This window comes from Muntiacus reevesi, chromosome 11 (assembly GCF_963930625.1).
Source record: "Muntiacus reevesi chromosome 11, mMunRee1.1, whole genome shotgun sequence".
Taxonomy (NCBI): Eukaryota; Metazoa; Chordata; class Mammalia; order Artiodactyla; family Cervidae; genus Muntiacus; species Muntiacus reevesi.
Genome location: NC_089259.1, coordinates 47,244,098 through 47,258,549, shown reverse-complemented (window position 1 = coordinate 47,258,549; position 14,452 = coordinate 47,244,098). Strand labels below are relative to the sequence as shown.

The 14,452-nt window shown below is 40.9% G+C and overlaps 1 protein-coding gene across 2 annotated transcripts in view; it reads left to right on the top strand.

Moving 5' to 3' along the window:
- TBC1D4 (TBC1 domain family member 4) overlaps window positions 1-6,424 on the top strand; it is a 203,388-nt gene extending 196,964 nt beyond the window's left edge. For both annotated transcript variants that reach the window (XM_065901626.1, XM_065901627.1), the window contains one exon: window positions 3,941-6,424. In XM_065901626.1, the coding sequence (XP_065757698.1) occupies window positions 3,941-4,174 (234 nt within the window). In that variant the 3' untranslated portion in view covers window positions 4,175-6,424. The remainder of the gene's footprint in view (window positions 1-3,940) is intronic.
- Window positions 6,425-14,452: the final 8,028 nt, after the last annotated feature.

The window sequence follows — 14,452 nt, the reverse complement described above, 5'->3', positions numbered from 1 at the left end:
AAGATGAGAACTGTCTAGAGTAAAACAGAAATGGGATGGAGAAAATTGAATGAAAACAGGTAACATGTAATCCTTGCCATGAAGGAATTTACAGCTGATAGCTTAATGTTGTGATCTCCAAAGAAGATTTAGCTAGGGACCAGGCTTGATCACTCAAGAGCTTTTGTGTAGCAGAGTTTTATTAAAGTGAAAAAGGGACAGAGAAAGCTTCTGACATAGACATCAGAAGGGGGGCAGAGAGTGCCCCCCTCACTAGTCTCAGCAAGGGAGTTATATACGTTTTCAATTGGTTATTACAGTAAATCAAAAGAATGTCCCAAGGTTATAAAGGTCTTACCAGACCCACTCCCACGATTTACATTTTAAGAGAACAGGATTGGAGCTAACAATAGGAAGAAAGGTCTTATCAGACCCACTCCCATAATATACATCTTAAAATAACAAGATTAGTCAGAAGGTTCTTGTTAAGGAGAAACATGTCCTTGAGCAAGATACATTGTTATATTGACTAAGACAAAGCAATGTAGAAAAAAATGTTTGTCCTTTTCTGCTCCTTGAGAGCCTTGGACCCCTTTTTCCTTCTCCAAGGCCTTGGACCCCTTCCTCCTCAAGGACCCCAGACTCCTTATCAACCTACCTAAGGACGAGCTCTGTCACAGTTACTTCAGAATATAAACTATGTATTTATTTATCAGCGCACTCTTACAAATGTGATAAGTGATTTAGTGTAAAGTAATTTTGCACGTCTGTAACCTATATGAAGAGTGCTGTGTATCTAAGCCTCAAGGAGTGGGGTTTCAGTGTGATCAGGGGAGGGGGAGGTGAGAAAGTAAAGCTTCCAGGGAACGGAGGGGTAGGGGGTGGGGAGTGTGGGGAGAGAGATTCTGAGCTAGAACTTAAGTACCCAGTGACTCCGTGGTTTCTGCTTACCTGTCACTTTGTTAACACTGCACATGTCTCCAAACGAGGGAACACTAAAAGCCTGCTTTGATGTGTGGTAACTCCTCTGAAGGATAGCTGGGAGAGAAATAGCTTAGAAATGAGGGGTTCCTAGAGTAATTGCTCCCCAAGAAGAAACACTGGCCTCCTTCATTTCATCTACATTAGCTCTGGCCCATAGAACATTTTATGCCTTTTCCTATTCAAAACAAAGCCAACAATGTTGTTAGTGCATTGCTAAAGATCATTTTTTATTTATTATTTATTTATTTATTTTTCATTTATTTTTATTAGTTGGAGGCTAATTACTTTACAATATTGTAGTGGTTTTTGCCATACATTGACATGAATCAGCCATGGATTTACATGTGTTCCCCATCCCGATCCCCCCTCCCCCCTCCCTCCCCATCCCATCCCTCTGGGTCTTCCCAGTGCACCAGCCCGGAGCACTTGTCTCATGCATCCAACCTGGGCTGGTGATCTGTTTCACCCTTGATAGTATACTTGTTTCAATGCTATTCTCTCAGAATATCACACCCTCGCCTTCTCCCACAGAGTCCCAAAGTCTTTTCTGTACATCTGTGTCTCTTTTTCTGTTTTGCATATAGGGTTATTATTACCATCTTTTTAAATTCCATATATATGCGTTAGTATACTGTATTGGTGTTTATCTTTCTGGCTTACTTCACTCTGTATAATGGGCTCCAGTTTCATCCATCTCATTAGAACTGGTTCAAATGAATTGTTTTTAATGGCTGAGTAATATTCCATGGTGTATATGTACCACAGCTTCCTTATCCATTCGTCTGCTGATGGGCATCTAGGCTGCTTCCATGTCCTGTCTATTATAAACAGTGCTGCGATGAACACTGGGGTACACGTGTCTCTTTCAGATCTGGATTCCTCAGTGTGTATGCCCAGAAGTGATATTGCTGGGTCATATGGCAGTTCTATTTCCAGTTTTTTAAGAAATCTCCACACTGTTTTCCATAGTGGCTGTACTAGTTTGCATTCCCATCAACAGTGTAAGAGGGTTCCCTTTTCTCCACACCCTTTCCAGCATTTATTGCTTGTAGACTTTTGAATAGCAGCCATCCTGACTGGCGTGTAATGGTACCTCGTTGTGGTTTTGATTTGCATTTCTCTGATAATGAGTGATGTTGAGCATAAAGATCATTTTTTAAACCAGATTTGCAAATAAATTCATCCATACCATTTTTCTGCATTCCACGTATAAGCGATATTATGTGATACTTGTTTTTCCAAATGGCTTATACCAAGCCACTGGGTACTTAAGTTCTAACTCAGAATCTCTCTCCCCACACTCCCTACCCCCTACCCCTCTGCTCCCTTAAAGCTCTACTGACTTTCAAACTGACTTCACTCTGTATGACAGTCGAGGTCCATCCACATCTCTGCAAATGGTACTATTTAGTTCCTTTTATAGCGTTGTATACAGGTGCCACATCTTTATCCATTGTTCCGCTGATGGACATCTAGGTTGCTTCCATGTTCAGGCTATTGTGAATAGTGCTGCAATGAACATTGTTGTGTATGTATGTTTTTGAATTATGGTTTTCGCTGGATATATGCCCAGGAGTAGGATTGATGGATCATATGGAGGCTCTATTTTTCAGTGTTTTAAGGAACCTCTGTACTTTTTTCCATAGTGCCTGTAAGAATTTACATTCCCACCAACAGTGTGGGAGGGTTCCATTTTCTCCACATCCTCTCCAGCGTTTACTTACCAAATTATATGTTTGTTTGAGGTGTTAATTATATGAAAGTGAAAGTTGCTCAGTTGTGTCTGACTCTGCGATCCCATGGACTGTAGCTGCCAGGCTCCTCTGTCCATGGGATTCTCTAGGCAAGGATACTGCAGTGGGTAGCCTGTCCTTTCTCCAGGGGATCTTCCAGACCTGGGAATTGAACCGGAGTCGCATTGCAGGCAGATTCTTTAACCAGCTGAGCTGCCAGGGAAGCCCTCCAGCATTTGTCATTTGTAGATATTGTATGTGTGTGTGTGTGTGATGGATACCAAGGTGGAGGAGGGGGAGGGGGATGAACTGGGAGATTGGGATTGACATGTATACACTTCGGGTACTGTGTACAAAACAGATAACTAATGAGAACCTACTGTATAGCACAGGGAACTCCACTCAGTGCTCTGTGGAGAACCAAAAGGGAAGGAAATCTAAAAAAGAGGGGATATATGTATATGTATCACTGATTCACTTTACAGCAGAAACTAACATAACATTGTAATGCAACTATACTCCAATAAACATTTTTTAAAAAGAGACAACAGTGTCTATTTTCAGAAAGAAAAATAAACAGGCTATTGTCCTTTATTACTAGGATGTTTCAGTGATGATTAGTTGAACATTTCTTTATTTAGGGAAAGTGGGTTTGCACCTGCTTTATGTTATAATGACTTTTATTAATGGTTATAGATTTTTTCATTCACAGTCCAATGTTGTCGTCACCTCTGGGTTCCCAAGTTATGTGGGCACATTCAACACGTGTAAAAACGGATAAGATCCCATTAGTGTGTTGAGCAAAACCTGTATTTCCACTCAGAGGGCAAAAAAAACAAAACAAAACAAACACCTCTTTTAATACCTTAGGGCAGTGTCAGAAATCTCCTGTTTTTCCCTGTCAGATCCCAGTCCCTTGAGAAGACCTGTGTGTGGAGTGAGTACCCTCACTACTGAGGGATGATGGTTTAATATTGCATTTTTGGTGTATTCAGTGAAATGAGATGTATTTTGTTAGAACTCTAGTTATATTTTTGAGAACCATAAAAAATCACCATGTCATGGATGGTTTCAGAGCATTTGCTTCCTATACTATTGTACTAAGTAATATGATATGATTAGCTAATATATGTAAGTTCCTTTTTTTTTTATATATGTAAGTTCTGACTGCTACTGTGATGATGAACCAAAACCTTCAGATTTTTGATTTGGCGGATTTTGTGTTTTTGTTTTGGCCCAAACAGATAGCTCATGCTAAAATTCAGACCTTGGAGTCCAACCTGGAAAATCTGTTAACTAGAGAGACCAAAATGAAGTCTTTGATCCGGACCCTGGAACAGGAGAAGACGGCTTATCAGAAGGCAGTGGATCAGATCCGGAAGCTGCTGCCTGCAGATATTCTAGCTAACTGCGAACCAGTGCTGAGAGACTTAAACTGCAACCCTAACAACAAAGCCAAGACAGGAAACAAGCCATAACGGAAGACTTGCCACCCCAGCAGGACGTGACCGTTCAAGGATGCTACAGTCTGGAGGACTCCGCATGCTTCTGGCCCAGCGCTGGACACCAGAGCTGACAATCACTGAATTGGTTGTGAGCCCAAGGCAGAGCCAGTGGCCCTTGCTCTCCTCAGAGCATGCCAGTTCAAAACCATTGTACATATGTAGACTGTTTTTTGCTGTCCTTGTTGACTATGTACATATATATAAAATGAACATAAAGAGTTCATGCTTTCAGATAAAAGTAGATGCATATTTAGAGCAATTTTTTAAAAAAAGAAATCAAAACTTCATGAAATCCACACCAAAGGGAAGTTAAAGTGAAGTTCCCCTTGGACTCATGTGAAATCAGCTTGTCTTTGTAGTGAAACAAGGCTAGAACATCTTTGTATATTGAAATATACTTGAAAAAAATGAATGTATTTTTTTCTCCAAAGAATGGCATGTTTCACTCAGTGGTGGAGGGGTGGAAACATTTGTGTAACTTTATGTGCATCTGTCTTAAAATCTCCTGACATTATATATATATGAGGAAAATAACTGATTGCCAGTAAAGCTCCTCTGAGTTTTTCAGGAAAGTAGGGGCCTTCCCCTGCTGCCTGCTTTGTGCCAATGAGCATGTCGCATCTACATGCATTTTGAGTCTGGTCAGGCATTACTTCAGTTGTGTGTAAGGAGGAACCAAGACGGTGGCTGAGTCTGCCCATCCAGCTCAAGGTGAAAGAGAATATTACTAATTTTCTAGTAAATTAGACCAGCGTTTTGTTAAACTAAATGTATCAGTCCTTAAAAATTAATTTAGGACCTAAATTGTTTAGCTCTGGAGTAGGAAATGGCAACCCACTCCAGTATTCTTGCCTGGAAAATCCCATGGACTGAGGAGCCTGGCAGACTATAGTCCATGGGGTCACAAAGAGTTGGACACGGCTGAGCGGCTGAGCATACATAAATTGTCTGGATTAACTTTCTACCTTTTTACTGAAATTTCTCCTGAATGTTCATACTTGGTGCCATAGCTAGTGACAAGGATTTGCCACTTCCCACTAAAATGTGGGAGCTCTTGTCTTAGCTCTCTCTAGCTTAAATGGAGGATAAGGAAATGCAATTATGATTGGTTTTCTAAGATGAGATTCTGTGTTGAGATACTTTTTTTTTTTTGTCAATTGACAGGTCTTATAAGGTTGTAATCATTCTCCCCTTCCACATGAGAGTTTATGAGAACTGTGGAATGTTTAAAACAAACTTGAAATCCATGGGAAGGGAAGGAGAAAGCCTTTCTACAACCTACAATTCTGCATTTGGACTCCTGACTTTCTCAGTCTACAGAGAGATTATTAGAAGACATTCATGCATGCTGGGTGAATGGAAGGAAAGCAGTTTTTAACTCACACATGGAATTTCTCCATTTCAGAGATGATTCTATGACAGTGCCTCGGAAAGTAGATGCAGCAATTTTGCCTTTCCAAACAATATTTTTCATCACTACTTTTTGCAGTACTTGTATTGTCACAGATGGATTATCTGGGATAATTTTCTTCAAAGGGAGTTTGTTATACACAAGCTACAATGTATTACAGAGTAGAAAAGTAAAGCTCTAAAGGTTTCAGAAACATTTCATGAGTGGATAAGCATCTGAACACCCCCTCCCACCCCCCAACCGCCCAGTTACTTGTGAAATGTAGTGACTCAGTGTACTGTAGTTAATGTAATGTTACAATCAGCACGCCCTCTCATCCAGGCAGTTTCTCAGAAGACAATGAAGTCTTACTAGTAAAGTTAATGTAATTTCTAGATTCTAGAAAATGCTGACCTAATCAGTTGGGGCCACCAACTGTTTTGTTGCTTGGATTTCCCTCAAATTTCTCTATTTGTAGGAGAGGTATTTTTCTTATGAGAAATATGATAAATATCATCTGGTTACTGTCTGATGACGAAAATTACCTGGTGTGTATGATACACAGGTGGTAGCCGGGGAACCTTCAAGTTGGGAAAAGAAACTTTTTCTTTCAGTTGTTCAGTTTGAATTTTATTCTGGATCTTCATAGTCAATGTTATCATTGTATTATGGTGTTCAGGGCTCACCTTGGATACAATATTTCTTCTGAAAATGAATTTTCTTTTTATTTTGTGATCTTTTAAATGCACCAACTATGCTTCATGCATTGTTACATCTTCATTTGGTTAATGTAATGTCTAGTTCATTTCCAATAAATACATTGCTGCCTGTTTCCTTGGCTTATTGGTTTTACCTTTGTAATAAGAGAGAAGACCTTGGTTAGAGTCCTTTACAAAATCTGCATGGGTTGTATTGTTGCTACTTAAAATTTGTTCACTGATAATTTTTTGAATCGGAGACAACAAAGATAATTTTTAGAAACATTTATGAAAGTACATTCAGTTCAGTTCAGTTGCTTAGCTGTGTCCAACTCTTTGGGATCCTGTGGACTGCAGCACACCTATCCATCACCTACTCTCGGAGCTTACTCAAACTCATGTCCATCAAGTAGGTGATGCCATCCAGCCATCTCATCCTCTGTCGTCCCCTTCTCCTCCCGCCTTCAATCTTTCCCAGCATCAGGGTCTTTTCCAATGAGTCAGTTCTTTGCATCAGGTGGCCAAAGTATTGGAATTTCAGCTTCAGCATCAGTCCTTCCAATGAATATTCAGGACTGATTTTTTTTAGAATTGACTTGTTGGATCTCCTTGCAGTCCAAGGGACTCAAGAGTCTTCTCCAACACCACAGTTCAAAAGCATCAATTCTTTGGTGCTCATCTTTCTTTATAGTCCAACTGTCACATCCATACGTGACTACTGGAAAAACCATAGCTTTGACTAGACGAACCTTTGTTGGCAAAGTAATGTCTCTGCTTTTTAGTATGCTGTCTAGGTTGGTCATAACTTTTCTTCCAAGGAGCAAGCATCTTTTAATTTCATGGCTCCAGTGAAAGTACATTGTCCGTTATTAATTTTCAGCTGCTTTCCCAAAGGAACCTTTTGCTGATAGGTATAAAAAGACAAAAGATAACCATACAGACAGATCTGCATTTACCTCTTTTGTTTTCTGTTTACCCACATAGATAGCAAGTGAGAGAAAGAGAATAAGAAGATACAAAATTAAAATTGAGTTAACGCCTCATTAAAAAGATTAAGGGCATTTATTGATAGATATGATATGAATGTGTTTACATAAAATAGGTATCATCAGAATATTTTCAAGTGTGTTTGTAATTCAATAAATGGATACTGTATCTTCTTGCTAACTTTAGGACTAAAACTTTGAAATATTTTGCACTACATGTAATTAAGCATTTTGAGGAGTCAGTGTAGGCATAAGTATTAATAAAATGGTCTCTTAATATCCAGACTAATTTACCCATTCTATCAGTATGTCACCATTTTACTCTGCTAGATTATAGAAAGCAAACCTGCCATCTGAATTATTTAGTACTCTACCATGATGTATCACTCTTATTTGCTGTGATATGTCAAGAAAAGCACTAGATTTAAGGTGGGGGTGGAGTCTTGGCTCTACCCCTTTTATTTTTTCATTCAACAAATAGTTTTTGTAAGCCAAGCTAGATGCTGAGTATTCAGAGGTGGAGAAGATACAGTCCTTGACCTCCACGAGCTTGTGGTGTAGTTGCAAGGAGTTAATTAGAAAACAAGAGAATTTACACTATAACAGGTAAGCTGGGTAATCCAGACCAGACTCACTACACGCAAGCTGCCAGGAGGGGCTCACAGCGCTTTGGAGTGGGTGGCAAGTCCTCAAAGGAGGTGATGCCTTCCCTGAGCCTGGAAGAGCCAGCAGAAGTGGAGTGGGCTCTGTTGAACAATAGACGAATGAGAAAGGATGGCGTATTTCTGAGATCACAACTCATTCCTTAATCCCAAAGTACGGTTAGTGTTCCCAAGGCAGGGGGTCGAAGAGGGGCAGGGTGGTGGTGGGAGACAAGTCTCCTGACAAGCAAGGGCTCTCATCATGAAGGTTTTAGCCGATATTTTGAAAGAGTTTGAACCTCACCTATTGAGAACTGGGAGCCATTAAGGTCAGTAACCTGGCAAGAGACATGCTTCAATTTGCTCCAATCCACCTAGCATATTTGGACAGAAGCTGGGGACTGGGAGAATGCAGTTAAGTGAATGCATTGAAAATCTAGGCCAAAAAATAGTAAAAGCCTGGCCTGTGGCAGTGACCTTCGGAAAGCTAGTCGGCCTAGACTTCTCTCTCTGATATAGTTGGTCACTGAAATCTGCTAACTTTGTCTGCTAAATATTCGTCCATTTCCCCCTGAAATCCCTGAAACCAAGGGTAGTCATCAGACAGATCCGTTATACTGTGCCTGCCTGCTGAGTTGCTTTAGTGGTGTCTGACTCTTTGCGACCCCAAGGACTATAGCCCACCAGGCTCCTTTGGCCATGGGATTATCCAGGCAAGAATACTGGAGTGGGTTGCCAAGCCCTCCTCCAAGGGATTTTCCCCACCCAGGGATCCAACCGTGTTTCTTAACACTAGCGCCACCTGGGAAGCCTGATCCGTTAAATAACTTCATAACAAATTTAACGTGCCTACACTAATCAAGGTAAATTTAATTGTTTTTACAAAAACTTGCATGTCCTCCAAGCGTCAGGTAGCCTAAACAATATGACATTTTTGCAAACTCGTTTTCAGGAACTTCGAATCAGCTGTGTTCAGTTAGAGCTCCAGCTGTTTAGGACTTGCTGGGATCAATGCTCCTCCAATTGGGCATGTGCGAGTTATCAGATGGGTGACGTTTCAGAGGGCCAAAAACTCCACCCACAGAGCACGGGTCCCCTGTTAAGCGTGCAGCTTAGCTGCGCCCGCGCAGAATGACAATTACCGCACGTTTTCCTTCTCTCCAATTGGCTTTCCACGCTCCCCACGTCTCAGCTTCATCCCGAGCCCCTCACCTGCGAGGCGCATTTGAGGTCTATTCTGCCATCTCCTCTTTTGGCGGTCTCAGGGTCAAGCCCTTTCCCTGGTGCAAACCTCAGCGTTTCAGCATTTGGCTCGCTGTGAATCCAAGAAGAACGTGGTTCATTGACAACAACCCCATCGCTCTTGCAGGTAGGTGCCTTGTTCATGTCCTTGCTGGAGTTTAAACTGAGACCAGCCCCCATTTCGAGGGGTTCCAGAGTCACAGATATTGAGCTTCTTGGTGTTTCTTTGATCCATGAGGAACCAGCTTTGCCACAAATCCTACTTAGAGGGCATGGCAAAGGGAGCCTGTCCAGATAGGGGCTGTTACCACGTACCCGAACTGTGCTCACCTTGGGCCGAGGGACCTTCCTAAAACGTGACTCTCATCAAGTTTATTCTCAGTTTAAAACCCTTCCAAGGCTCCTCCTTCTTCCCAGGATCATCCGGTCTTTGAGGTCACACACTTGGCGTTCCGTGAGTGTGTCCCTGTCACCTGTCCAGCTTGTCCTCTGCTCTAGTCAAACGGCTAAGCTCCATCTCCTTTCCTGAACCAGCCGCCCTTTAGCTTTGCACTGGCCGCTTCTTGTCCTGGGCGGTCCAGAGTGGACCTGTACTCTGTCCGGCTCACTCCTTCAGGACATGTTTCCGTCTGTACTGTGTTGTGGGAGGAACTGAACTCCCCCACTATAGCCCAGGGTGTAAGGTCATTGGTTACCCTGAGGGTCCTGCTGACCTTCACGTAGGGCTCAGTGCCCCCAGAGGGGATTATGTATGTATATTTTTAAAAAGTTAACATCATCATTTCTGTTATTAAAAAAAAAACATGTTAATAGATTTTAGGTCAATTGAGAGGTAGGCTTAATATTATTTAGCATTTGTGTTCCTTGGTGGTGTAGTATGGGTCACGCATTTTGCTAGATGTTGGAACCTCAAAAATGTCTCTCTCCTAGCTTCTTTGAGTAATTCCTTACCTGACAAATTCACAGTTCCTATGGGAAAAAAAATCAGAATATATGGAGTGATATTTCATTAAGTTGTAAGGGGACTCTGGTGCTTTACATTTATCATAAATATATGCTAAATGGTATGTGCTATAAATAATTTAGGTCATATGCAGTGTATTAGACTCTACCTTAAACTTATTTCAATACATATTACAGCTATAATAGGGCTCTCACATTGCCTAATTCAGGAACATTATTTACCAGACTGTGATATGGACAGTGGTCCCTGGAGCTGTGTAATATAGCAGTTGATAAAGTATATTGCATATTAAATATTTACACAAATATGTATTATACTGAGAACTGAGATCATGTACCCTACACAGCTTATGGGCTACATGAACATGATTTTACTATTGCATTGTTTTCATTGGCATAATTTTACTATTCTGGGAGACTCTTACTCAGGCAAATTAATTTATTTTTCATTACAGGAACTTCCCAAAAGACCCTCCAGCATTTCAATAGAAAATTTATACCCCGAAACACTTTGAATTTCTCCAGAATTCTCACCTTGCTTTTTCACCAGTCTTAAACTATTATATCCTGATCTTTATCAGTCTTAATCAAGTTCTACATTGAAATACTTACCTGAAACTAAACTTGGCTTCTGAGATACAAACAAAGCTCTCTCGAGTTGATGTTCTCCCTTACTGTGATGATAAGCTCAGCTCTATTTAGCAACAGGTTGTGTTGGTGAGAGTTGGGAGCTGCTGGGCATTCAGTAATATTATCTGTTCTATACGCATATACTCCATAACACACACACTTTTATTCTCTCTCTATCCTTTTGTGTTGTATCTCATGTTTCATTTCTATTTTCTTACTCTGGTCCCCCTTTCCCTAAGCTGTGTTTTGCCTCAGATTTCCTGGTAATTCCCATCAACATTTCATACCATAATTGGTGGCTCCTGAGAATAGAACTTAAGTGTTGACCTTCAGTACCAATAATATAAAACAGAGGAAAAAGTTTGCTTTGAACTAAATATTTGGTTTACTACCATGGGTAAAATCTATTAGTGTCAATACCTGGGCATTCCAAGGAAATATCCCCCGAAATCTCATATAAGGAAACATGAGATCTTTTAAAGTGAAATCAACAGTTTTTGCTCTCATCTGTAAGTTTACTTTGGACTGAATAGCACTTGAGTCTGAAAGCTTCAACTGTGATCTAACTGAATATAATTTATGGAGCTTAAGAGGGCTTTCCTGGTGGTTCAGACGGTAAAGAATCCACCTACAATGCAGGAGACCTGAGTTCAATCCCTGGGTTGGGAAGATCCCCTGGAGGAGGGCATGGCAACCCACTCCAGTATTCTTGTCTGGAGAATCCCCATGGACAGAGAAGCCTGGAGGGCTACAGTCTTTGGGCTCGCAGAGTTGGATGTGACTGAGTGACTAAGAACACACATATATAGAGCTAAAGAATGATAGGGTTAATCAGAAGAGGACTGATTAATCTTGGGAAGACAGAAGAAAGAAAACCAGGCAGGTTTAGGCAGTCCAGAGGAGAGAACCTTAGCCAAGACCCCTGGCAAAGTTGTCCTTGCTGTTAAAATGGACACAGCAAGTCCTGATCTCCAGAATCCTAGTGTTCTGGCTGGCTCTCACAAGTCTGTTCCCAATGTGAGAATGATGTGTCTGTGTTGGACAGAGGCCCCCAACGAACAGTTCATTATACTCCCCTTGTGTGAATGTGTGTCCTGAGAGCAGTCTTTCATTTATGATTTAGCGATTCACTGTGTTATAGAAGCCAGTCTAGTTACACAAGCACGGATACAGGAGCCACTGCCAGAATCTGTTTTTCTATGTAAGTTAAAAACAGGAATTCTGACTATAAAACTCCTAGAGGAGAACATAGGCAAAACACTCTCCGACATAAATCACAGCAGGATCCTCTATAACCCACATCCCAGAATATTAGAAACAAAAGCAAAAATAAACAAATGGGACCTAATGAAACTTAAAAGCTTTTGCACAACAAAGGAAACTATAAGCAAGGTGAAAAGACAGCCCTCAGATTGGGAGAAAATAATAGCAAATGAAGAAACAGACAAATGATTAATCTCAAAAATATACAAGCAACACCTGCAGCTCAACTCCAGAAAAATAAATGACCCAATCAATAAATGGGCCAAAGAACTAAGCAGACATTTCTCCAAAGAAGACATACAGATGGCTAACAAACACATGAAAAGATGCTCAACATCACTCATTATCAGAGAAATGCAAATCAAAACCACAACGAGGTACCATTACACACCAGTCAGGATGGCTGCTATCCAAAAGTCTACAAGCAATAAATGCTGGAGAGGGTGTGGACAAAAGGGAACCCTCTTACACTGTTGGTGGGAATGCAAACTAGGGCAGCCATTATGGAAAACAGTGTGGAGATTTCTTAAAAAACTGGAAATAGAACTGCCATATGACCCAGCAATCCCACTCCTGGGCATACACACCGAGGAAACCAGATCTGAAAGAGACACGTGCACCCCAATGTTCATCGCAGCACTGTTTATAATAGCCAGGACATGGAAGCAACCTAGATGCCCATCAGCAGACGAATGGATAAGGAAGCTGTGGTACATATACACCATGGAATATTACTCAGCCATTAAAAAGAATTCATTTGAATCAGTTCTAATGAGATGGATGAAACTGGAGCCCATTATACAGAGTGAAGTAAGCCAGAAAGATAAAGACCATTACAGTATACTAACACATATATATGGAATTTAGAAAGATGGTAATGATAACCCTATATGCAAAACAGAAAAAGAGACACAGAAGTACAGAACAGACTTTTGGACTCTGTGGGAGAAGGTGAGGGTGGGATGTTTCAAGAGAACAGCATCAAAACATGTATATTATCTAGGGTGAAACAGATCACCAGCCCAGGCTGGATGCATGAGACAAGTGCTCGGGCCTGGTGCACTGGGAAGATCCAGAGGAATCGGGTAGAGAGGGAGGCGGGAGGGGGGATCGGGATGGGGAATACATGTAAATCCATGGCTGATTCAAGTCAATGTATGACAAAAACCACTACAATATTGTAAAGTAATTAGCCTCCAACTAATAAAAATAAATGAAAAAAAAAAAAAAAACAGGAATTCTGAATTTTTAAAATTATAAAATACACATAAAATTTATCATCAATAATTTTTAAGTGTATAGTTCAGTGGAATTAAGTATTCACCTCCTGCCACCATCACCACCATCCATCCATCTTTTCATCTTGCAAATCCGAAACTCTGTACCTTTGAAATGGTAATTTCGCATCCCTCCTCCCAGTCACTGGCAACCATTGTGCTTTCAGACCTTAGGACTTTAACTACTCTAGTACCTCACTTCAGTGGATTCAGTGTATTTTTGGTTGGTTCTTTGTTACTGGCTTATTTTAGTCAGCATAATGTCTCCAAGGATCTTTCACGTGTAGTATACTTCAGAATCGCCTTCCTTTCTAAGGCTAATATTGCATTGTATGCATGCACTACATTTTGTTTACCCATTTACCTGTCAGTGTATTGCAACCTGGGTTGCTTCTACCTTTGGCTATTGTGAGTAATGCTCCTAGGAACATGGGTGTATAAATCTCTCTTCGGGCTTCTGATTTTGAACCTCAGTCTCAGGACTGAATTTTTGGAAGTCCACCCATGAGAGGTGAATCTGTGGTTTGTGTGCTAATAAAATCAATTGCTGAACCTCAGGGCCCTGAACTACAGCAAACTCATTAAGGTAAGTGACATGTTTTAACCATTAAATTTTTTTTTTATATTGGAGTATTACTGTTTTACAATGTTGTTAGTTACTGCTGTACAATGAAGTGAATCAGCTATATGCATACATATATCTCGTCCCTCTTGGACAGTCCTCCCAACCCCCCTTCCCACCCCACCTCCATCCCACCTGTCTAGGTTATCAGAGAACACCAAGCCGAGCTCCCTGTGGTATACAGCAGGTTCATACTAGCTATTAGTTTTACGCATGGATGTGTATATATCTACAAACTAAGTGTGTATATCTAAAAACTAAGGTCATGGTATCCGGTCCCATCACTTCATGGCAAGTAGATGGGGAAACAATGGAAACAGAGACTTTATTTTCTTGGGCTCCAAAATTGCTGTAGATGGTGACTGCAGCCATGAAATTAAAAGATGCTTGCTCCTTGAACGAAAAGATATAACTAACCTAGACAGCATATTAAAAAGCAGAGACATTACTTTGCTAACAAAGGTCCGTCTTGTCAAAGCTATGGTTTTCCCAGTAGTCATGTATGGATGTGAGAATTGGACTATAAAGAAAGCTGAGTG